General features: G+C 52.0%; 1 protein-coding gene across 1 annotated transcript in view; it reads right to left on the reverse strand.

Moving 5' to 3' along the window:
- The window catches only part of SHANK3 (SH3 and multiple ankyrin repeat domains 3), a 147,417-nt gene that overhangs the window by 55,778 nt on the left and 66,209 nt on the right, over positions 1 to 25,430 (reverse strand). The window contains 3 exon segments of the mRNA XM_058022231.1: positions 29 to 111; positions 9,229 to 9,304; positions 12,586 to 12,699. Of these exon segments, the coding sequence (XP_057878214.1) occupies positions 29 to 111; positions 9,229 to 9,304; positions 12,586 to 12,699 (273 nt within the window).

Raw genomic sequence — 25,430 nt, forward strand, 5'->3', positions numbered from 1 at the left:
ACGGCTGGAAAAGCGGCTCGGGGCTTACCTTTGGCCCCGCGCAGGACGAAGCCGAAGCCCTCATGCTCCCGCTTCTGCAGCACGGCCGTCTTCTCCTCGATGATGTAGTCACTGGGCAGGAAAGAGCACAAGAGAATGATGCCAGGGTTAGAGCGCAGCACCATCGCTGCCAGCGCCGTGGCCGCTGTCACCAGCCGGGGGTGGCCCTGTCACCAGCCGGGGGTGGCCTTTGTCACCAGCCAGGGGTGGCCTCTGTCACTCTTCGCATCCAGCCTTTCATCTCCGCAGGGATCGTTGCTTCCCCTCCCTTCCTTTCTCTTTCTTTCTTTCTCTCTCTCTTTTTTCTTTTTTTTTTTTTTCCTCCTGGATTTTTTTTTCCTGGTTTTTTTCTCTCCCCGGATTTTTTTTTTTTTTTGCGCCCAAAGTCACACCAAAAAGACGGAAGCGACTTTTGCCTCGGCGTGGAGGAGGAGGAGGAAAAGGAGGAAAAGGAGGAGGAGGGAATTAAAAAAAAGCAAGAAGAAGAAGAAGAAGAAGAAATCGTGGATGTCCCTGCTGCCCACCGGGCCCCTCGCAGTCACCTGCAGAGGAATGCAGGGATACGGAGCCCTCGCTCGCAGGAATGCAAGGATACGGAGCCCACGCAGGAATTTCGGGAATTTCGGGATCCGGAGCTTCGCCCGTTAAACGCGGAGCCCCATCGGGAATCGTCTCTTCCCACACCTGCCGGGCGCGTCTCCCGCGGGAATAAAAGCCGGGATTCTCGGATGGAAGCGGCGCTGCCTCCTCGCCGCTGGCCGGGCAGGAGCGGGGCAGAGTTTAAATCCTCATCCCGGCGGATTTGATCCCAAAATTCCCCCCCTCGGGCGTTGCTAAGTGACGGATTGCCGGGAGCGGGGGGGAAGGAGCATCCTTGGGAAAAGCCGGGAATGATCCAGCGATGGATGGAGGGAGGGATGGACTGGAGCCCCCTCCCCAAACGGGCTCTAGGAGCGGCGGGAGGGGGAGGGGGCCGCAGGTCCCTCCCAGCGGAGCCGCAGGGGTGACATCAGAGCCGGGATAATCCGGGAGCGCCGGGAAGGAGCTTGGGAAGGAGCCGGGAAGTGGGAGCCAGAGCGGGAGGGGAGAGGAGGGAGCGAGGGGAGGGATGGGAACAATGGGAGGGACGGGGAGATGGAAAAGGTTTGGGAATAATGGGGAGGGAGGGATGGGAACAATGGGAGGGATGAGGAGGGACGGGGAGATGGAAAAGGATGGGAGGGATGGGGATGTATGGGAGGGATGGGGACAATGGGAGGGACGGGGAGATGGAAAAGGTTTGGGAATAATGGGGAGGGAGGGATGGGAACAATGGGAGGGATAAGGAGGGATGGGGAGATGGAAAAGGATGGGAGGGATGGGGACGGATGGGAGGGATGGAAACAATGGGAAGGATGGGAGGGATGGGGACGGATGGGAGGGATGGGAACAATGGGAGGGATGGGGAGATGGAAAAGGTTTGGGAATATTGAGGAGGGATGGGAACAATGGGAGGGATAAGGAGGGATGGAGAGATGGAAAAGGATGGCAGGGATGGGAACAATGGGAAGGATGGGGGGATGGAAAAGGTTTGGGAATATTGAGGAGAGATGGGGAGGGACGGGAACAATGGGAGGGATGGAGAAATGGAAAAGGAGAGATGTAAAACAATGGGAGGAATGATTGGGAGGGATTGGAGAGATAAGGAGGGATGGAAAAGAATTGGGAGTATTGGAGAGGGATGGGGAGAGATGAGGAACAGTGGGAATGATTGGGAGGGATGGAGAGACGGGAACGATGGGAGGGATGGGGAAGGATGGGGGGATGGGAGGAGATGAGGAGGGACAGAGAAGGACTGGGAATATTGGAGAGGGATAAGGAGGGATGGGGAGGGATGAGGACGGTTGGGAGGGATGGAGAGATGGGAAAAATGGAGGGATGGGGGTATGGGAGGAGATGAGGAGGGATAGGGAGGCATGGGAGAGATGAGGAGGGATGGAAAAGGATTGGGAATATTGGAGAGGGATGGGGAGGGATGGGAATGATGGGAGTGACGGAGAGGGATGGGGAGGGATGGAGAAGGTTGGGGAATATTGGAGAGGGATAGGAGGGAGGAGGAACGATGAGAGGGATGAGGAAGGATAGGGAGGGATGGGGGAGATGGGAGAGATGGAGAAGCTTTGGGAATATTGAGGAAGGATGGGAGGGATAGGAGCAATGGGAATAATGGGAGGGATGGGAAAGGATTGGGAATATCAGAGAGGGATGGGGAGGAATGAGGAGGGTTGGGAGGGATGGAGAGATGGGAACGATGAGATGGATGGGAAGGGGTGAGGAATGTTGGGAAATGATTGGGAATATTGGAAAGGGATGGGGAGGGATGGGGAGGGATGAGGAAGGTTGGAAGGGATGGAGAGATGGGAATGGGTGGGAGGGATGGGAATGTTGGGGAATGATTGGGAATATTGGAAAGGGATGGGGAGGGATGGGAACAGTGGGAGGGATGAGGAGGGATGGAGAGATGGGGAATGATTTGGAATATTGGAGAGGGATAAGGAGGGATGGGGAGGGGTGAGGAAGGTTGGAAGGGATGGAGAGATGGGAATGGGTGGGAGGGATGGGAATGCTGGGGAATGATTGGGAATATTGGAAAGGGATGGGGAGGGATAGGAACAGTGGGAGGGATGAGGAGGGATGGAGAGATGGGGAATGGTTGGGAATATTGGAGAGGGATGGGAGGGATGGGAGACATGGGGAGGGATGGAAAAGGATTGGGAATATTGGAGAAGGACAAGGAGGGATGGGAGATGAGGAATGTTGGGGAGGGATGGAGAGAGATGGAAGCGACAGGGAACAATGGGAATGTTGGGGAGGGATTGGGAATTATTGAGAATATTGGAGTGGGATGGGAAGGGATGGGGAGAGATGGAGATGTTGCGGAGGGATTGGGAGAGATGGGAGCAGTGGGATCAGTGGGGGCGCTGGGAATGTTGGAAAGTGTTGGGGAATGTTGGGGAGTGATGGAAACAACGGGAATAATGGGGAATGTTGGGAAGGACAGGAATAATGGGGAGTGTTGGGAATGATGGGAATGATGGGAGTGATGGGAATAATGGGGAATGATGGGAGTGTGATGGGAAGAGATGGAAAATCATGGAAATGTTTGGAAGGGATTGATGGGAGGGGTGGGGAGCACTGGAACAGCTGGAATTGGTGGTGGGAATTCCCCATGGATTCATTCCCAAGGCACGGGAAAGGACTGGAATTCCACTGGGGAATGAGGGGTGGGGCTGGGCCTCGCCAGCTCCTCCAGAGGGAAAACCTTGGATCACCAGGAGGGAATGGATCCCTGCTGGGAACACCGGGAACACTGTGAGAGAATGGATCCCTGCTGGGAACACTGGGAATACTGGGACAGAATGATTCCCTGCCAAGGAAAACCTTGGATTTCCTGGATCACCGTGAGGGAATGGATCCCTGCTGGGAACACCGGGAATACTGTGAGAGAATGGATCCCTGCTGGGAACACCGGGAATACCGGGACAGAATGATCCCCTGCCAAGGAAAACCTTGGATTTCCTGGATCACCGGGAGGGAATGGATTCCTGCCGGGAACACTTTGGGAATCCATTCCACAGGGAGACAATTCCGAATCCTGTCGTGTTTTCCCACTTCCCAAATTCTGGAATCATGACATGCCCTCACTGTGGGCTGGAGGTTTCCCTGCTCCTGGAATGGTGGGATGGGATTCATGGAAATCACGGAAAAAGCTGGAAAAGTTCCAGGGTGGAGCAGCGTCATTCCACGGAAATGGGAATATGGAGGGAGGGAAGAAAAATTCTTCCTGGAAAGGTTTCTCTGGAATCCCACTGGGAGCATTCCCGAGCCTCTGGAATTGTCTGGGAGCAGCAGCTTTTGGGATCAGTTCCCGCTTTCAGGGAATGTCAGGAATTCTGGGAATCATGGAATGGTTTGGGTGGGAAGGGACTTCAAGCTCCCGGAATTCCACCCCATTCCATGATCCCAGGCTGCTCCAGCCTGGCCTTGGAAGCTTCCAGGGATCCAGGGCAATCCATGATCCCATCCCTCAGAAAAAACAGGTTGGAAAAGTCTCAGTTCCATGGAAAACTGGGAATTCTGGCCTGAGGACACTGGAGAGGCTCTGTGGAGCTGCTTTTCCAATTCCATGGGAAATAGAGCAGGGCTAGATGGGATTTGGGAAGGAATTCCTGTCCGGGAGGGTGGGGAGGGGCTGGGATGGAATTCCAAGGGTTGGAATTGGGCGGGATTTCAGCTCCATTCCCACCCAACCCATTCCAGGATTCTCCCATGGAATTTCCATCTCAGCAGTGCAATCCCAGCCCTGGAAGTGTCCAAGGAATTCCTGGAATTCCAGCTCTGGGTTGGGATCAGGCCCAGCTCGGCCTTGGTGACCACGGAGGGCTTTTCCCACCTCAGGAATTCCATGGATTTCAGGATTTCAGCTGAACTCCAGTTTTCCTTGAGGAATCCAAAAATTCTCAGGTGAGTGGAATGCTTCTCCAGCCACTCCAACATTCCAGCGCTTTCCCGGGAAGCTGGGACACCTTCCAATGGTTTTCCCATGGGAATAACCAAGCGGATCCATGAAAACTGATTTTACTTCCCGATTTCCCCCTTTTCTTTTAGAATCCCAGGATCTGGGTTGGAAAAGGGATTCAGGATCATTCCATGGGCAGGGACAATTCCTGCCATCCCAGGTTGCCCCAGGCTTTTTCCCAACCGGCCTGGAATTCTTCCAGGTGTCTCCTGGGCGGCTTTTCCGGCTGCTCCCCAAACTTTGGGAATGTGGGCGGAGCGTTACCTCAGCGGGATCGGCGTCACCGGGAATGTGGGCGGGATCCAGGTGTGGGATCCGAGCCCGGAGCCGTCACCGTCACCGGAGCCTCGGGAAGCGTGGGAGCCGGGATGAATCACGGCTCCATTGATTCCCGCAGATTCCATGGGTTCTAAAAGGAGCTGGAATTGCCGGGGGTGGTGCTGAGACCAACGCCCACCTTTAACTCCCGGCGTTCCGTAGGGACGGAGAATTCCCAGGATTCCAGCTCCCCTTCCAGGTTTTCCGCTCGGCCTCAGGCACCAAAGGGTGGGATGGTGGTGGCCTCTCCAGGAATTCCTTTTCCAATCCTTTTCCACGGGTTTTCCACAGTTTTGCCTATTCCAAACCTGACCTTTAACTCCCAGCGTTCCACAGGGACAGGGAAAATTCCAGCTCCCATTCCAAGTCCCATTCCTGGGATTCCAGCTCCAACTCCAGTTTTTCCACTCGGCCTCAGGCACCAAAGGATAGGAGGGTGGTGGCCTCTCCAGGAATTCCTTTTCCAATCTTTTTCCATGGTTTTTTTTTTTTTTTCCATAGTTCTCCTTGATCCAATGCCCACCTTTAACTCCCAGCATTCCACAGGGACAGGGAAAATTCCAGCTCCCATTACCAGTCCCATTCCCAATCCCATTCCAGCTCCCATTCTGGGTCCTATTCTTGATCCAATTCCAGCTCCTATTCCAGGCCCACTCCAGGTCTCATTCCAGGCCCATTCCAGGTTTTCTGCTCGGCTGTGGGTACCAAAGGGTGGGATGGTGGTGGCCTCTACAGGAATTCCTTTTCTAATCCTTTTCCCAATCTTTTTCCATGTGTTTTCCATAGTTTTTCCTGATCCAAACCTGACCTTTAACTCCCAGCATTCCACAGGGACAGGGAAAATTCCAGATCCCATTGCAGCTCCTATTCCCAATCCAGTTCCCGATCCCATTTCAGATCCCATTCCCAATCCTATTCTAGGCCCATTCCCACTCCCATTCCCGACCCAATTCCTGGTTTTCTGCTCAGCCTTGGGCACTAAAGGGTGGGATGGTCGTGGCTTCTCCAGGAATTCCTTTTCCAAGCCTTTTCCATGGGATTCCCATAGTTTTGCCTGATCCAAAGCCCATTTTTAATTCCTGGTGTTCCACAGGGACAGGAGAATTCCAGATCCCATTCCAGGTCCCATTCCCGATCCCATTCCAGGTGGAATTCCAATGGAAACTCAGCCCCTTTGGATGGGGGAATTTCAGCTTTGGAAACACGAGAAGGAACTCCCAGATTTCCAGAGGGATGGGAGAAGAGGCAACCACACCAAGAAAATCTCAGGAATTACAGGGAAATCCAAGGAAAACTCTTCCCAATGGAAGCTCAGCTTCCTTTGCCTGTAGAATTTCCATTCTTGGAAATACGGGAAGGAATTCCCAGATTTCCCAGCTCCAGGAAAATCATTCCCTAATTCCAACCTCTGTTATTCCATAATCCCATCATTCCAACCACCCTAACTCCATAATTTTTCTGTCTCCACACATTTTTTCCAGCCTCAGCATTCCAGGACCAGAGAAATTCCCTTTTCCCCCTCCATGTTTTCCACATTTTCCACGTTCTCCCTGTTTTCTGGTGAAATCCCTCTCCCTAATCCCCGACACAAATCCAGGATTGGCTCCTGCTCCCAATTTTTCCCCTTCCCAGCTGCTCCCGGCTTTAATACCAAAATTAATTTGGAGCCTCTTTAATCCCCGCCTTTAATTCTGAAGGCAATTCCCACTGGGATTTCTCTTCCGAATAAAGCCAAGCTCAGATTTGCCTCCTCCAGGTAAATTTTTCTGTCCCATTTTTCCCATTCCCAGATTTTGGGAATGACCAGAATTTTGGGAGCATTCAGCACATCCTGGCTATGGAGTGGCCCCTGCTCCTCCTTGGAGGGATTCCTGATTCCAAAGGAAATCTGGGAATGCTGGGAATCCCATCCCGGAAGAGTTTTTCCATCTTCAATCCAGATTTATCCTGAAATTCCTGGGGATGTCCTATCATTCCAAAGCATTTCATGATCCCACAATTCCATCATTCCCAACCATCCCATGGTCCCACAGAATCCGTAATCCAGAATTTTGGGATTTTCCCTTTCCCAATAATTCCCTAAACTTCCCAAATTTTCTTTGGGAGCTTCTTCCTGGAATTCAAACAATTCCCAAAGGATTTCCTGGAGCAGGACCAACCCAAGCCCTCCCTGTGGATCCAATCCCACTCTGGGCTCTTCCCAAGGTTTTTTCTGGATCCAGCTCCTTAAATTCCTCTCAAATTTGCCTTGGGCCATTCCTTGGGCCAAGGAATGGCACGGATCCATGGAATTCTGGGAATCTTGGAGCTCATCCACAACATTTTCCTGCTTTTTTGAGCTCCTTATCCCAAATTTTGCTCCTCTGAGCATTCCCAGCTCCAAGGAATTTGTGGAATTTTAGGGTCTTCTCAAGTTTTTTTTTCCATGCTGGATCCGGCTCCTTGAATTCCCCTTCCTGCCTCACTCCTCCACTGGAATTTCCAGGAATCTTTTCCCAGTGAAAATTCCCAGGAATTCCAACTCCTGGCCAAGAGCTCCTCCTGCTGTTTCCCCAAGATGTGATTCCCAAAGGAAATCTCTTTTCCTGGGATTCCCATAAATTCAATCCTGTTTTTTTCCTCTGAACCAATGGAATTTCACCTCATCCATGAATTCTCACTTTTTTCCCACTCTTCCCGTGATCCCAGCAGGGATTTTCCAGAGCTTCCCTTCACTTTTCCCTCGGTTTTCCCTCTTTCCCGATTTTTTCCACAGGAACGTCCCCAGAGCAGCAAATCCCAGGAATTTTAAGGATCCACCCAAATTCCACACATCCCTCAGAAACAGGAATGCTCCCAGAAGCAAAATTTGGGATAAGGAGCTCAAAAAAAGCAGGAAAATGTTGTGGATGAGCTCCAAGATTCCCAGAATTCCACAGATCTGCACAATTCCATGGCTTCCAAGGAGAGACCCCTCATTTGGCTCTGATGGGTTTGGGAACTCAGAAACTTCCCTGGAAAAAGGGAAAGTGTCCCCATTCCAGAGGAAGCAGCTGCTCATCCTTCTGGGAATTCCAGAGCTCTGGGACATTCCCAAATCCAACCCTTCCCATTCCTGATCCCAAATCCACAGGAAAAGCCACAGTCCAGGAATGTCCCCCTGCTGTCCCACCTGGGAATGCGCTCACGCTCTCAAACTTTTCTGGAACCTTGGATTACCCACTGGGATTGGAGACAAGAACGGGAAACATTCCCAGACTTCTCCAGAACTTTGGATCTGGCACTGAGAAATAAGTCAGGAATGGGAAACATTCCCAGAATTTTGCAGAATGTTGGATTCTCCCCTGGGACAGGAGCCTGGAATGGCACCACATTCCCAGACTTTCCCAGGATGTTGAATTCTCCCCTGGGAAACGATCTGGGAATGGGAAACATTCCCAAACTTTGGATTCTCCAATGGGACAGAAGCCAGGAATGGGAGCACATTCTCAAACTTTTCTGGAACCTTGGATCCTCGCATGGGACACGAGCTGGGAATGTTTCACATTCCCAAACTTCTCCAGAACTTTGGATCACCCACTGGGAGGAGCCAGGAATAGGAAACATTCCCACAATTTTCCAGAACGTTGGATCCTCCCCTGGAATGTGAGCTGGGAACGTGAAACATTCCCAAACTTTTCTGGAACATTGGATTCTCCACTGGGACATGAGCCAGGAATGGGAAACACTCCCAGACTTTGGATTCTCCAATGAGACAGGAGCCTGGAATGGCACAACATTCCCAGACTTTTCCAGGATGTTGGATCTTCCCCTGGGAAATGAGGCAGGAATAGGAAACATTCCCAAACTTCTCCAGAACTTTGGATCATCCTTTGGGAAATGAGCTGGGAATGGGAAATATTCCCAAACATCTCTGGAATGTTGGATCCTCCACTGGGATAGGAGGTAGGAATGGGAAACATTCCCAGAATTCTCCAGAACTTTGGATTCTCCATCAGAACATGAGCCTGGAATGGGAAACATTCCCAGACTTCTGCGGAACTTTGGATCCTTCCCTGGAACATGAGTCGGGGATGGGAAACATTCCCAAACCTCTCCAGAATGTTGGATCATCCATTGGAATATGAGCCAGGAATGCAGCCACATTCCCAGAATTCCCAAAACCTTGGATCCCACCCAGGGACTTCCCCCACCTGGAATTCCTCCCACCACCCAAAACTCACGGAAAAATCCCCTTCCCATGGAATTGCAAACCTCTGTGAGGAAAACGGCGGGTTTTTCCATGGAAATGGGAATTCCCAGAATTCCCGGGATTCCTGGGAGTGGCTCCTTACCTGTGGGAGGTGAAGTTGTCGTAGGACCCGACGGTGTAGTGCCGGAAAAGCCGCTTGGTCCGGTCTTCCCTGGTTTCTGTGGGAAAAATCCACATCCCAAATTATTCCCGGCATTTCCCGCCTTCCCAGGGGATCCACAAAGCCCGGGAATTCCATTCCAGGTGGGAATTTCTCCGTGGATGAGGAGAATCCGTGGGGGTGAGAGGGCCACGTGCGGCCAAGGAATTCCTGGGAATGCTGGAGCCATTCCTGGAAATCATCCAGGGGGAAATTCCAGCAAAATTCCCGGCTGGAATGACAGAGGAGACTCAACCCTATGGAAAACCCAAATCCCACATTCCTGCCCCTCCCTCTTCCTTCCTTTTCCAGTGTTGGAATGGATGGGAAGAGCTGGGAATGCTCCTGGGAATTCTGTGCTGTCCTGGAGGTCACCGGATCCCCGGGAATGCCGGAATTCTGAGGAAAATTGGGAATGAGGGAGACAATCCCATGGGAGCAGCCACATTCCCACCCTGCTTCCGTGCTTTTCCCACCTCGGAATGGATGGGAAGAGCTGGGAATGATCCCTCTGGAGTTTTCCAGCCCTTTCCCAGGATTAACCTGGGGAAATCCTCACTGCTCCAAGGGGCTCCTGATTCCAGGGGGAAATTCCAAGGAAAAGAAGCTGCCTGAGAATCTCCCAGGTAATGAATAAAAACAAGGAATAAAAACAGGGAATTCTCTGCTTGGATCAGGATGGGAAAATCCTCACGGCTCCGAGAGGTCTCTGATTCCAGAGGGAAATGCCAAGGAGAAGGAAAAACTCGGGAAGCTCCCGCTTGGTACCAGGAGACGGCAGCAGGGAGCAGCTGTGGAGCCGATCCAGGAATGATTCCCGATGGGAATAAGGGATGGGGAAAGGAAAGGAAAGGAAAGGAAAGGAAAGGAAAGGAAAGGAAAGGAAAGGAAAGGAAAGGAAAGGAAAGGAAAGGAAAGGAAAGGAAAGGAAAGGAAAGGAAAGGAAAGGAAAGGAAAGGAAAGGAAAGGAAAGGAAAGGAAAGGAAAGGAAAGGAAAGGAAAGGAAAGGAAAGGAAAGGAAAGGAAAGGAAAGGGAAAGGAAAGGAAAGGAAAGGAAAGGGAAAAGGGAGAGAAGGAGGGAGGAAAGAAAGAAAGAAATTCCCAGCAAATCCTGAATTCCCAGATCCAACAGCTCCACGAGCTGATCCATCCACCCCTGGTATTTCCCAGCACTTCTCATTCCACCGGGAATTCAGGAATTCCCTCCTCCTGCCCCCTTCTCCAGCCATCCCAGCCCTTTGGCATTCCCATTCCATCCCCCTCATCCCTTCTTCTCCTCATCCCTCTGGACATTCTCCCCGATTCCCAGCCCCTCCTGGATCCCATTCCCGAGGAAAAGCCGGGATTTATGGGCTGTCCACGGCCCAGCGGCTCCGCTCCCTTCCCGGCTCCCAAAAATAGCTGCGCTTTTAATGGAGCCGTCACGGAGCCTCCGGAGCTGATGGATGGATCCAGGAGCAGCCGGGATCCGCAGGGACACGGAGCGGCTGAAATGAACGGGAATGAGCCCGAGGAGACCGGGATGGGATCCAGGAAATGGGATCCAGGGGATGAGATGGGATCCGTGGGATGAGATCCATGGGATAGGATGGAATGGGACCCATGGGATGGGATCTATGGGATCCATGGGACAGGATCCATGGGATGGGATCCATGGGACAGGATGGGATGGGATCCATGGGATTTATGTGATCCATGGGATCTATAGGATGGGGTCCATGGGATGGGATCTATGGGATCCATGGGGTGGGATGCATGGGATTGATGGGATCCATGGGATGGGATGGGATCCATGGGATGGGATGGGATCTGGGATAGCGGAAGGTTTCCACAGGAAATGGGATCAGGATGGACTTTAGAGCCCTTCCCAATCTAAACATTCCTTGAATCCATGACCAAAATCCTTGGCAATTCGGGTCTGGGATAAATCTGGGATGTGTTTGGATCTGCCAAGGGAAGGTGCAGAACTTTGGGAAAAGCCTGGATTTCAGCATCCTGATTAAATCTGTGGAAAAGGATCATTCTGCTTTTTCTGGGATAATGGACAGCTGGAAAATCATTGGGAAGGACTCAATTATTGGAGAAGGGATAGGATGGGATCCATGGGATATGGATGGGATGGAATTCTATGGGATGCTCTTCCAGCAGGAATCTGGGAACAGGGAATGCTGGGAAAAAGCTGGAAAACCAACCAGGAATGCCTCATCCTCTTTTTTACTTGGGAATCAGTCCTAGGTTGCAAACAAGGAGGGAAAATAATGCCCTCTGAAATGTGGGAAGATCCCTTTTCCTTCTGTCTGGAATTCTGGTTCCATGGAGAGTTTGGAATTTGATTAATTCCACTGAAAGGGAAGATTCCTGAACCTTGAATTCTTGGGGAACGGGATTTTTCCTTCGTTTATTTTGGACCCAGGCAGGGAATTGTGGAATCCCAGAATTCCAGAGGTTGGGAAAGAATTCCAAGGGCACTGAGTCTGAACTGGGCCCGATCCCAGGCCAGAGTGGAATTACAGGAATTCATTAGACACCTCCAGAGATGGCCACTCCAAATCTCCCTGGGCAGCCCCTCCCAAGGCCTGACCCCTTTTCCATAGGGAAATTCCCAAAAATCCAATCCCAACCTCCCCTGGCCCAGCCTGAGGCCATTCCCTCTTTTCCTATCCCTTCTCCCTGGGAGCAGATCCCAGTCCCACCTCAGATCCTGGCAGGAAGTTGGGAAAAGGGGTAAAACCCCCCTGGATCTTCCTTTTTCCAGGCATGGAAAAATCCTCCTCAGTGGAACAGGAATTCCTTTGGAATTCCAGAATTCCCATCAGAGCTGGGGCAGTTCCAGCCACTTCTGTGGATCATCCCGGATCTTCCTCCTTTCCAGTTGGGACAATCCCAGTTTTCCCAGTTTTTCCTCTGCTCCCACCCCTCCATCATCCCAAACTCTCCATTCCTACAGATGATCCCAATGATGGATCCATGATTGGAACTCATTGGAATAAATCCCTTGGGATACAAATCCCACAATTCCCTCCACCCCCCCCCCCCCCCCACCAAAGGAGCGCTCTGGTGATTCCATTGGGAATTGCATCCGGAATTCCAGGATACCAACCTTCTCCAACTGACCAATCCCAATTTTCCCAGTTTTCCCTCTGCTCCCACCCCTCCATCATCCCAAACTCCCCATTCCTCGATGAGGAATCCATGACCAGAACAGATCCCTCAGGATATAATTCCCACAATCCCCACACCACCGAAGGAGCGCTCCGGTGATTCCATGGGGAATTCCGCCCGGAATTCCGGGATACCGACCTTGCCTGGAGTCGTACTGGCGCATCTGCACCTCCTCCACGCATTCCGCCGGGAACCAGCCGCTCCTGCCCTTCACGGAGCCTTCCCAGAATCCGCCCTCGCCGATGCTCAGCACTGCGGAAAACAGGGATTGGGAGTCAGGAAGGAATCCCGGGAAAAGGGGGCTTGGGATTGAGGAGGTACCGCGGGAATCCGGGAGGCAAAGCTGGAGGGAGGTTGAGGAATGTGGAGTTTTCCGCGGGTTAAGTTCCTTTGGAAAATCTGGAATTGCTGGGTTTTCCCACTCTGGATGCCAAAATTCCCATAATTTTCCCACTCTGTATCCCCCAATTTTCCCACTCTGGATGCACACATTTCCAAATTCCTGATTTTTCTCACTCTGGATGCCCCATTCCCAACTTTCCCCACTCTGGATCCCCAAATTCCCAAACTGTCCCACTCATGACCAAATCCCAAATTTTCCCACTCTGGACACGCAATTCCTGATTTTTCACACTCTGGACGCCCAAATTCACAAATTGTCCCACTCTGGACACCCAAAGGCCTGAATTTTTCCACTCTGGATGCTAGAATTCCTAAATTGTCCCACTCTAGATGACTGAAATCCAAAATTCCCAAACTGTCCCACTCTAAATGCCTTCATTCCAAATTTTCCCAGTCTGGGTGCCTGAATTCCTGAATTTTCCCACTCCGGATGTCCAAATTCCTGAATTGTGCCACTCTGGATCCCCAAATCCCAGCCTCTGGAATTCTGGGATCTGGACACTCCTGAGAGAATTCACACCTGGGGAATACCGGGAATGTGCTGCTGGGATTTGGGGATCCAGAGTGGCACAATTCAGGAATTTGGACATCCGGAGTGGGAAAATTTGGAATTTGGGGATCTGGAGTGGCACAATTTGGGATTTAGACATCCAGAGTATGTAAATCACTGAGCCCAAACCGGGCCCGATCCCAGCCCTGAGTGGAATTCCAGGAATTCCTTGGACACCTCCAGGGATGGCAACTCCAAAGCTCCCTGGGCAGCCCCTGCCAAGGCCTGACCCCTTTTCCTTGGAAAAAATTCCCAAAAATCCAATCTGGCCCTGCCCTGGCCCAGGCTGAGGCTGCTCCCTCATTTCGCGGGATTTAAGGTCCCTTCCCACCAAACCATCCCAGGATTCTGTAAAAGGAAAAAACCCAGGAATTCCTGTGGGATTTGCTGTCCCATTCCTGCATTTCTTCCGACACTTCCCAGCTTTATCCCAGCTCAAATTCCTGCGGATCCATCAGAGCTAATCCTACATTTCTTCAGGCATACGGAAATCCAGCCCTGCTCCATCCATGCCAAAGAATTCCCAGAAGGATCCAGGAATTAAATTCTGCCTGGAGGCATCCAAGGAAAAACAAATCCAAGGAAAAGCCAAACAGCAAAATCCTTTCAGGCTCCTCCAGGGTTTTTTTTTTGGGATGCAAATTCTCCAGCTCTCCAAAGGTTCCGGTGCTGTCAGGCCTTGGAATGAGCCCAAATCCTGGATTTTGCTCAATTCCCACTGCTCTGCTCTCAACAGCTCCCCTGCAAAATTCCTGCTTTGGAGCCCTTGGGAATTCTGGCCTCCCATGAAGGAATTTTGGGATTTGGGGCTTCACACCAAACATCCCTGGGCAGCCCCCTCCAAGCCCTGACCCCCTTTTCCATGGAAAAATATTCCCAAAATCCAACCGCAATCTCCCCTGCAGGCCCTTCCCTCTTTTCCCATCCTTCATTCTCTGGGTTCTCCTTCCCTCCTGCAGCCATTCCCAATTTTTGCTGCTCTCTTCCAACATTCCCCATCCTCATCCCGCAGGGCCTTGACCAGCCTGGAATTCCAGCAGGGATTTCCGCAGGGAATCCACGTTCCGTGTATGGAATGGGACTTGGGAATGGATCCGATGGATCTGGGAATCAGCACTGGGAATGGCTCTAGATGGATTCAATGGATCCGGGAATTAGCACCAGGAATGGATTTGGATGGATCTGATGGATCCAGGAATCAGCATCAGGAATGGATCTGATGGATCTGGGAATCAGCACCGGGAGCTGTTCCTGCTCAGGATGGATCTGGGAATCAGCCCTGGGAATGGCTCTGGATGGATTCAGTGGATCCGGAAATCAGAACTGGGAATCAGCACTGAGAGCTGATTGGAACGGTCCTGGATAGATCAGGAAATCAGCACCAGGAATGGATCTGGATGGGTCCAATGGATCTGGGAATCAACACTGGGAATGGCCCCAGATGGATCCAATGGATCCAGGAATCAGCACTGGGAATTGATCCGGATGAATCCAATGGATTCAGGAATCACAACTGGGAATCAGCACTGAGAGCTGGAAGGGTTCTGGATGGATTGAGGAATCAACACTGGGAATGGTCCCAGATGGATCCGATGGATCCGGGAACCAGCACCAGGAATGGATCTAGGTGGATCCAATGAATCCAGGAATCATCACTGGGAATCAGCACTGGGAGCTGTTCCTGCTCCAGATGGATCCAGGAATCAGCACTGGGAATGGCTCCGGATGGATCTCAGAATCATCCCCGGAGCCGTTCCCGCTCTGCCGGCTCCAGCTGCGGAGCTGATTTGGGAACGGATCCGGCTTTGATTCCCGTCATTATCCTGTCCTTCCAGCTCTAATCAAGCATTCCTTGGAAAAAATAGCGGCAATCAAAGGGAACGGGAAAGGGAGGGAACAGATGGAGCCGGGAAAATGTTCCTGAGGAATTTTCGGCCTCAGCAGAATTTTGGGACTGCAGGACAGGAAGGAACTTGGGAATGGGATTTGCTGATCCAAAGGTTTCGGATCCTTCCCGTGATCCAGGATTTCCTCTCCCTTCCTCATTCCCATTTTCCTTCCCAATTCCTGAGGATCCCACACACACAGAGATTCCCACAGTGAGAATACCGAGGTTTTCCGTGGGCTGGAATTCCAGGATTTTCCAGCCCGCCCAGAATTCCCAGTCAACCTTCCCAGAGCTGATCCCACCTGGAAAACTGGGATGAATCTCATCACAATTCATCTTTCCCAAATTCCCAGTCTGGCATTCCCAGCACTTTTCCTTTATCCCAAGGAATTCCTGGCAGCTCCAGCGGAGTGGGAGCCACAGGGACAGAATTCCCAAGGGAATGTGGCCCTGGAACGGCCCTTAAAGACAAAAAGCAAGAATATTGAGAATATTTACAAGGGCCTCATTCCCAAAAACTGGGATTAATCCCATTCAGATCCCCCACCATGCAGGGAATTCCAGCTCCTGGCACAGCCACAGGATAGGGAAAGCTGTTCCCAAATCCCATGAATCCCAGATTCCTCAGGGAGCCAATTCCAGGATTTTGGGAATACAGGGAGGATCCCGGGGGGATCGGGGAGATCTAAAGGTACCTGGATTCAGCAGATTCCCAGGAAATTCCCCAGCATGGATATCCCTCAAATCCCACCCAGCAAAGGCCAAAGGTCAGAAAACCCTGGAATGGGCGGAGCTGGAAGGGATCCAGAGGGATCAAAGCCAGGAGGGATTGTGCTGGAATGTTCCTTTTCCTGCTATTCTCTCTTTTCCATAACCTGGGAATGATGACGGGAGCATCCCAGGGAACAAAAGGAGGGAAAACAAACAAACAAACAAAAAAAAAGACAGAGCACATTCCATAGGAAAAACAGGGAGAAATTCCCTTTTCCTGGAGCCTTCCCTTCTCCAGGAGAACATTCCCAGTTTTCCCAGCCCTGGCTCCAGCTCCTTCTCCCAGTGTTTATTCCTCAGATGTTTCCCAGGCTTTTCCAAGAGCTTTCCTGGCTCAGCGTTCCCGGGCTCCGGAGAAGAGCGAAGAGCAGCCGGAGCCGTCTCACACCCGTGCCCACGGAAAACATGGATGGGAAAGGAGTCAGGGATCCAAGGAAACCCGGCCCGGCTGCCAGGCTGCTCCGAGCTTCTCCCGGGGAACAGGAGGAGGAGGAGCCCCGGGAGTTCAGGGAATCCCTTTGGAATCCGCAGGAATCCTCTTCCCGCTGAAAAGCCGGGATGTGTTTGAGGGATTAGTGCCATTCCAGAGGCGGAAGTTCCTTGGATAATCCGGCCTGGGAAATGTTTTGTGTGCTATTACAGCCTGAGGGGATTTTCCTAATTCCTGCCCAAACTCCAGGAAAAATTTGAGATCATCCCCTGCAAGCAGGAATTCAGAAATATTTTGGGATCACTCCCTGGTGGAATTCCCAGCTGGAAAACAGCAGGATTTGGGAATTCCCCATTCTGAAAAATCCCAGGGAGACAGAGTACTCAGCATCCTTAGGGAAGGAATTCCCAGAATTCCCACCCCAAGAGCAGCTCCTGGCAGGATGAGGAACTCCATGGGAGGCCCTGGGAATGCTGGATCCTGGCCAGAATTCCCAGAGAATCCGGCAGGAGAGACCTGGGAGAGACCTGAGAGAGCAGGGATTGGGATGGGCCCATCCCACTTGGAATGTGGCACAAAGGGCAGAACCATCCCAAAAACCCATGGAAAACCCGAATCCACCTCCCTAAAAACCCAAGGGAAAACCCATGGAAAAATCCACATCTCTCAAAAACCCTGGAAAACCTGGATCCACCTCCCTGAAAACTATGGAAAACCTGGATCCACATCCCCTCAAAATTATGGAAAACCTGGATCCACATCCCTAAAAATGCACTGAAAACCTGAATCCACATTCCTCAAAACTCATGGAAAACATCCCATTTCCAAGGGAATATTCCTGGATTTTTCCTTATTTTTGATTATCATGCACCAGGAGATGGAAAAATTCCTTCTCCAAGCTTTTTCTCTGGGAATGCCAACCCCAGATTCCCACTGGATCATTTGGGATAGTTCTGGTTTCTGTGGATTGATCTGAATTCCAGGAAAAAATTATGGATCCTGCTTGGAATTGGCAGCTCCAAGTAGATCCTGATGGAAAACAGGGAAAAGGATGATGACATCACCTTTTCCTTAAAAACCTGTGGAAGTTATGCTCCTGGAGGTTTTATTTTCCCATGGAAATTCCAGGATTTCTGAGCAGCCTCTGCAGCTGGAGAAGAGCATGACACGGCACTTCCCAGCCCTTGAAAAATTCTGGGATTAAACTCTGAAACCCTGGAATTCCTGACCTTGGAAAGGACATCCTGGGTTATCAAATCCCACCTTATTCCCACCTCAACATCCAGGAATTCCTTGGAATTCCTCCAGGAATGGTGACTCCAAACCTCCCTGGGCAGCCCCTGCCAAGGCCTGACCCCCTTTCCATGGAAAAATTCCCAAATATCCAAGCTGAGCCTCCTTGGCCCAGCCTGAGGCCATTCCCTGTTTTCCCATCCCCTATTCCCTCAGGAATTCTGTGGCACCTGGAATTCCCAATTCGAACTGCATTCCTGGGCTTAATCCATGTAAATTGGAGGGAAAATTCCAGGAGGCAAAATTTGCTGGGAGCAGCAACTCCCAGGTTTAAATCCGGCTGATCCCAACTCCTGTTGGATGGGATTTTCCTGGGAATTGGAATCCACCTGGAGCAGCAGCAAACAGCAGGGAAAGAGCATTTTTCATGGGATTTCCCAAGGATATGGCAGCAGAGGAGTGACGGGAGCACATGGAAACCTCGGGATATTCAACGGAATTTTTTGGGACCAGCTCCGCCCCATTGGGTGCTTCCCCATCCCTGGATCCAGGATCAGATTTCCAGGATCACCAGGAGGGGATGGATTTTCCTGACATCGGAAATTCCAAAGCCACTCCGAGAGCAGCGGGAATTGTGTCCCAACATCCTAAATCCCTGAGCAGCAAGAATTCCCATGGAATTCCTCCTTCAGAATTCCCAACCCACAATTCCCACCCCAGTTCCTCACCCACAGCTCTCATTCCAGAATTTTCCCAGAAGGTGACTCCCAGTTTGGGTTTTCTGGGAATTTCAGGACAACAAGGACAGGGAAACTTTGGAAGTGCAGGAAAATGGGGATGGGAGAGGAAGATCCCTCTGCCCCCCGATCCCATCTGGAATAAACAGCAGGAGTGGAAGGAAAACCAGGGAAAGCTGAGCTCCAAAAATCCTGGAAAACTCCCCACACTTGGAGGCCACAGTGAGGAAAAAATGTGGGAAAAAGGATAAAGCTGGGAAGGGGGAAAAAAATTCCAAGGAAAAATTCCATAGTTACCTACTTCACGGAGCTGCTGGTCTGGAGCATGGATGGGAATGGAAAAGAGAAAAAAACCATGGAAAATAGAAAAAAATAAACATGGAAAAGAGAGAAAAAAAAAAAAAACACGGAAAAGAGAGAAAAAAATCCATGGAAAATGTGCAGAGGCGCAAACAGAACAATGTGGAAATGAAACACGGGAATGGTCTCCAGCTAAATCCCTGGAATTATCCCCTGGAATGTCATCCAGGGAAGTGTGGACTCCTCAGCCAGGTCAGAACATGGGCAATCCCTAAAAACCCAACCCAAGATCCCAAATTCGGTTGGAATTCCAGGTCAGGACCATGGAAAATCCCTAAATCCCAACACAGGATCCCAAACTTTGGGGAAATTCCAGATCAGGACCACAGACAGCTCCCAACAAAAGGAATCCCAACAAAAGATCCCAGATTTGGTTGGAATTCCAGGTTAGACCATGGACAATCCATCCAATCCCAACCCAAGACTCCAAATTTGGGTGAAATTCCAGGTCAGAGCACGAAGAGCTCTAAAATCCCAACCCTTGACCCCAAATCTAGTTGGATACACAGGTGAGACCATGGATGAGCATCCAATCCAAAAAAAGACCCCAAATTTCCTTGGAATTCCAGAGCAGACCATGGAGAACCTCTCCCAACCCAAAAATACCAAATCAGGTTGGACACCCAGGTGAGACCATGGACAATCCCAAAATCCCCCAAAAAACCCCAAACTTGGTTGGAATTCCAGAGCAGACCATGGGCAATCCCTAAAATCCCAGAAGAGATCCCAAATTTCCTTGGAATTCCAGAGCAGACCATGGACAATCCCTCCAACCCCAAATTCGGTCGATCCCCAAATCCAACCCCGAACCTCCCCTTTGAACCCAATATCCCAAATGGGGCCGAAATTCCAGCCAAGATCCCAAGGAAGCCGATCCATGAAAACCCAACGGCGCCGTAGCCACTCTTCCCACCTCCCCGAATTCCCGGCTTTTCCCAGCCTGGATTGTTCTGTCATTTCCAATCCTATGGGAGCTCAATTCCCTCTGGAATTTTCCTGCCGATTTTGGGTCACGCTGGAAAACTGGGACAGCTCCGAGGTCACCGGGATGCGGAGTGGAATTAATGAGGAATTTTCTAATTTTGGGATGGGAATCGGGGCCGGCCGCCAGCTCGGCGGAATATTCCCGATGGGAATGTCTCCCGGGTTTCTTCATTTCCACAGGAAACCGAGGCAGTTCCCAAATTCCAGCTGGGAATTTGGGGTCACTTGGAGACCCTTGTTTATGGGTTGGAATTCCAGGTGGGAATAATAATTCCCAGGATTGTCTGGAGCCAAGAAGGGAGCAAATCCATCTGGAATTCCCAGGAAAATCCTGAAATTATTCCCAAAAAACCAATGGGATTTCCATTCTGGAGGTGCCACCTCGGTTTTTCTAGGAATATCCCATAATTTAGGGATTCCCAATGCAATTCCCATGGGAAAGGGGAAGCACAAGGGGATTTTTCCAGAGGATGGAGGAAAGCAATATTCCAGGACTAAATTCTGGGATTCAAATCCAGGAAAAGTGCCAGGAAATGCAGGAACACCAAAATGAATCCTTAAAATTATTCTTTAAAATAGTTCTTTCCTTAAAAATTTTGTTTCTTTTGGAAAATTCTGGGAATTTTACCACTCGATTTAAGATTTCTGTGTCCAATGTTTTTTCCCACCGGGATAATTTCCTGCTCCTGCCCCTGATCCCAAAAATCTGATTCCCAAAAAGATCCATTAAATTATCCCAGGAATCTGAAATGCCTCGGCCTGGAAAATTGGATTTATATGGGGGCTCTTCCTGAGAATTCCAGGAAAAATGCTTTTTAGAAATCTGGAATTCCCAGAATTCCAGCTTTGGGAATGAACTAAGGGAAGGATTTTGGTGCCAAGGCAGAGTTTTCCAACTCATCCAAGTGGGAAAATTGATCCCATTCCAGAGGTTCCGCTCTCCCTTTTTTCCAAAAGAAAAGATCCATCCAAAACCAAGATCCGAGGAAAATCCATCGGGATCACCCTGGAAATCAGAGTAGAACCTCGGGAATTCCTGTGCTGGTCAATCCCAAAGGAATTTTCATGCATTTGGATCCAGCTCCAGAGCTGAGCCCACAAATCCCAGCCCAGGCTTGGGATATGGGGGGGGAAAGCAGGAAATGTGGGAATGCTGTCCCAAAAATCCGAGTTTTGATGGGATATCCCCCTCTTATCACCAAGGATTTTTCCAGGGATAACTGATAAGAATTCCCAATGTTCTCCCAGATTCCAGAAACGAATGTCATTTTTAATGGGAATTTTCTGGAATAACCCAGCTTCATCCTGGATATTTCCATCATTTTCAGATGGATTTCCATGCACACATTTGGAAAAGCATCATTTTTTGGGAATTTCGGAAACTCTGGGATGACTCCAATGGATCCCGACCAAGGAACACCATGGGAATTCTCGGTCTTTTCCAGATAAGGAAGAAATTCCATTAAAAACAGGGAGGTAGGGAATAAAAAAATCCAGGAAGTGTCCTGTCCAGCTTCTCTGCAGATATGGAAATTTGGGAAGAGGGATCTTCCCTGGCAAAAATTGATTATGAAGGAAAAGCAAAGCACAGGAAAAGTTGGGAATTTTTCAATCCCGAGCAAGATCCCTCCACCTGAATGGGAGGTGGAGCCAAGAATTCCTGGGATTCTGGAATGGTTTGGGTGGGAAGGTTCTTTAGGATCATCCCATTCCGATTCCCACATTCCCAGGTTGCTCCAGCCTGGCCTCGGACAACTCCAGGGAGGGAGCAGCCACAATTGCAACTCCTTTTCCAACAAAATCCCAAAAATCCTGAGGCCATCCCACCAAACCATCCCTAAATCCCGATTTTTATTTTTCCCCCTGTATCCAGCAGAGAATTTTTCCTTGGATTTCCAGTCAGGAAATTTGGATTTGGGGAAGTTCAGAGTGGAGCGGCTCCAAAAATTCCACAAAACTTTTCCTGGTGACCTGAAATCCCAAAAATCCCAATGGAAAAATCCCGGCCTGACCTGAAATGAAGGAATATAACCTGGGAAAAAGTGGGATTTGGGACAGATGGCATTCCCGAGGGCTCGGATAATTTTCCAACTGGGAACCAGCTGCATCCTGGCTTCTTCCCAACCCTTCCCAAATGACCTTCCCAGAGGGAAAACCAGGAGCAGCAGGAGAAATTTCTGGCCTTGGGATGAAGGAAAAACTTCCCAGGAATTCCGAGCCCTGGAGAAGCCATGGGAATGAGCTGATCTTGGGAAATGTGGTGAAAACTGGGAATATGGGATCGGGAATAATCCCAGAAAGGATGTGGAGCTGTTGGAGCAAATCCAGAGGAGGCACCGGGAGGATTCAAGGGATGGAGCTGAGAGGAAAAACTGGGAAAATTGGGAATGTTCTCCTGGAGAAGGGAAGGATCCAGGGAGAGCTTCCAGCACATTCCAGGGCCTGAAGGGGCTCCAGGAGAGCTGAAATGTGGGAAAGGAATGGAAGGATGGGGCACAGGGAATGGCTTCCCACTGGGAAAAGGGAGATTGGGGTGGGATTTTGGGAATGAGGAATTCCTGGCTGGGCTGGAATTGCCCGAGCAGCTGGGGCTGCCCCTGGATCCCTGGAATGTCCAAGGAAAGGCTGGAGCAGCCTGGGATTGTGGGAATTTCCCTGTCCTTGTAATGGAATGGGAATGATCTCATGGATAGGGATGAGATCCATCATCCCCCAAATCATTCCAGGATCCTGGAGACTCCTAGGCTGCCCCTTGGCCAGAATTCCTGAAATTCCAATTTCCCATCCTCATCCAGCAATCCCTTTCATTCCCAAACCTTTTCCCATCCTCGCAGCTCCATTCCAAACATTCCCATTGCCAGGGATCTCCACCATCCCTGCCCCCGCATCATTCCAGAACCCTGGAGAGCTCCCTCGGCCGGAATTCCTCCCGTTCCAGCCTCTCCCAGCATTCCCGGCCACCCCCCGAACTCCGGGCTCCGGGATTGTCCCGAATCCACGGAACATGACAAAGCAGCGCCGTTCCGGAGCTGCCAAGATTCCCAAAAATCCACGGATCAGCCTCTCCTGGAGCAATTCCAGGGGGGAAGGGATTGGCTGTGAACTCTCATCCTCCCGAACTCCGGGAATATCCATTGGGAAGCGATTCCCGCTCCCAGGGGTCACTCCACGTCCTCCTCCTCCTCCTCCCTCTTCCCACGGGTTGTTTTTCCCTGGAGATCACACGCCAGGAATTTTGGGACGGAGAAGCGAATCCCAAGGATTTTGTGGCAGCAGCTCCAGGACCACCCACTCCACGGCAGCACGAGGAAAAACAGGGAGAAGGGGGGGGAAACATCGGGAAAAGCATTTCACATCCCAGGAATCCTTCACGGATCCTGGAATTCCACACCTGCATCCCAGGAATGCCGGAATCCCGCGTGAAACCCTTGGAATTCCAAGGAATCCACAGGAATTCCTCAGTACAGCCCCCCCCTTCCCAGCCGGCTCCCGCTCCTCGCAGGGAAACCAAATCCATGGGAAGGGCAGCGGGAATGTGGGAGCCGCAATTCCAGGCTGGGAACATTCCCGGTCTCCCTCTCCCGTCATTCCAGAGGCTCCGGCCCCGCGTCGTGCCAGGAATCCACAAAAAAAAAAAAATCGCGGAGGAGGGAGAGGAGGAGAAGCTCCCGAAACTTTCCGGAGGGGGGGAAAAAACTCTGGAATTCTCCGGCTGGCAGGGAATTCCCTTCCTCGCGAAGCTGGCAGCTGGAATTCCCAGCTTCCAGCAGAATTCCCAGCCCAACCCCACGGCAGCGCTGCCGTTATCCAGGAAAATTCCCCTGGCATTATCCATGAGAATTCCCCCGGTTTTATCCGTGAAAATTTCCTTGGTGTTATCCACGAAAATTCCCCTGCGTTATCCATGAATTTTTTTCCCTGCCGTTATCCATGAATTTTCTTCCCTGCCGTTTTCCATGAGAATTTCCCGGCGCCCGCTGCAGCTCGGGAAGCGGAGCCGGGAGAAGCCGGAATGGGCGCGGGGGGTTGGGAGCTCGGGATGTGGGAATGGGAATGGGAGCGGAGCCGGGATGGGCGCGGGGTGCGGGGGGGACAAGGACACGGCCCCGGAGGGACGGGAATGGGAACGGAGCCGGAGCGGGGCCGGCCGCGAGTGCGGCCCCAAAATCGGGATGGGGACCCAAAACCAGGAGGGGGACCCCGAAACCGGAATGGGGACCCCAAAATCAGAATGGGGACCCCAAAATAGGACTGGAGATCCCAAAATCGGCATGGAGACCCCACAGAGCTCCGGCCCCAAAACTGGGACTAGGGACCCCAAAACCGGGATTGGGGATGCCAAAATCGGGACTGGGGACCCCGCAGAATTACAGCCCTAAAACCAGGCTGGGGACCCCACAACAGGATTGGGGACCCCAAAACCAGGCCGGGGACCCCACAGCCCTGCAGCCCCACAGGTAGGGACCCCACAAAGCTGCAGCCCCACAACCAACCTGGGGACCCCACAACCACTCTGGAAACACCATAGAGCCGCAGACCCACATCTGGGCTGGACACCCCACAAAACTGCAGCCCCACAGCCAGACTGGGGATCCCAAAGCCCTGCAGCCCCACAGCCAGACTGGGGATCTCAAAGCCCTGCAGCCCCACAAGTGGCCCAGGGATCCCAAAGCCCTGCAGCCCCACAGCTGAGCTGGACACCCCACAGGTGGGTTCAACACCCCAAAGCCCTGCAGCCCCACAGCTGAGCTGGACACCCCACAGGTGGGTTCAACACCCCAAAGCGCTGCAGCCCCACGGATGGGCTGAGGACCTCACAAAGTGGCAACCCCATAACTGGGCTGGACACCCCACAGAGCACCAGCCCCACAATTGAGCTCAAGACCCCACAGCCCTGCAGCCCCACACCTGGGCTGGGGACCCCACAGTGCTGCAGTCCCACCACCAGACCGGAGACCCCAGAGTTCTGCAGCCCCACAGGTGGGCTCAAGACCCCAAAAGCTCCAGCCCCACAGGTGGGTGGGAGACCCCACAGTTGGGCTGGACACCCCACAAAGCTGCAACCCAACCAGCTGCAGACCCACAAATCGATTGGAACACCTCAAGGCCCTGCAGCCCCACAGGCAGCCGACAGACCCCACAGCTCTGCAGCCCCACCTGCGCTCGGGATCCCAAAGCCCTGCAGCCCCACAGGTGGGCAGGACACCCCACAACCCGGCTGGAGACCCCAGAGCCCTGCAGCCCCACAGGTGGGCAGGACACCCCACAACCCGGCTGGAGACCCCAGAGCCCTGCAGCCCCACAGGTGGGCTGAACATGCCCAAATCTGCAGCCCCACAAGCAGCCTGCAGACCCCACAGTTGTGCAGCCCCACACCTGCGCAGCGATCCCGAGGCGCCGCAGCCCCACAGGTGGGCAGGACACCCCAAAAGCCGCAGCCCCACAGGTGGGCAGACACCCCAATCCCTCCACCCCACACCTGAGCGCTCCCATCCCTCCATCCCATCCCTCCATCCATCCCAGCCGCGGCCCCGCCACTGCCGCATCCAGCACCGGGGGCAGCTCCCGCCGCTCCTCCCGCCCTCCCCGGCCGCTCCCCGCCGCCGTCCCGGCGTCCGCGGCGCTGTC

Source organism: Melospiza georgiana, chromosome 4 (genome assembly GCF_028018845.1).
Source record: "Melospiza georgiana isolate bMelGeo1 chromosome 4, bMelGeo1.pri, whole genome shotgun sequence".
Lineage (NCBI taxonomy): Eukaryota > Metazoa > Chordata > Aves > Passeriformes > Passerellidae > Melospiza > Melospiza georgiana.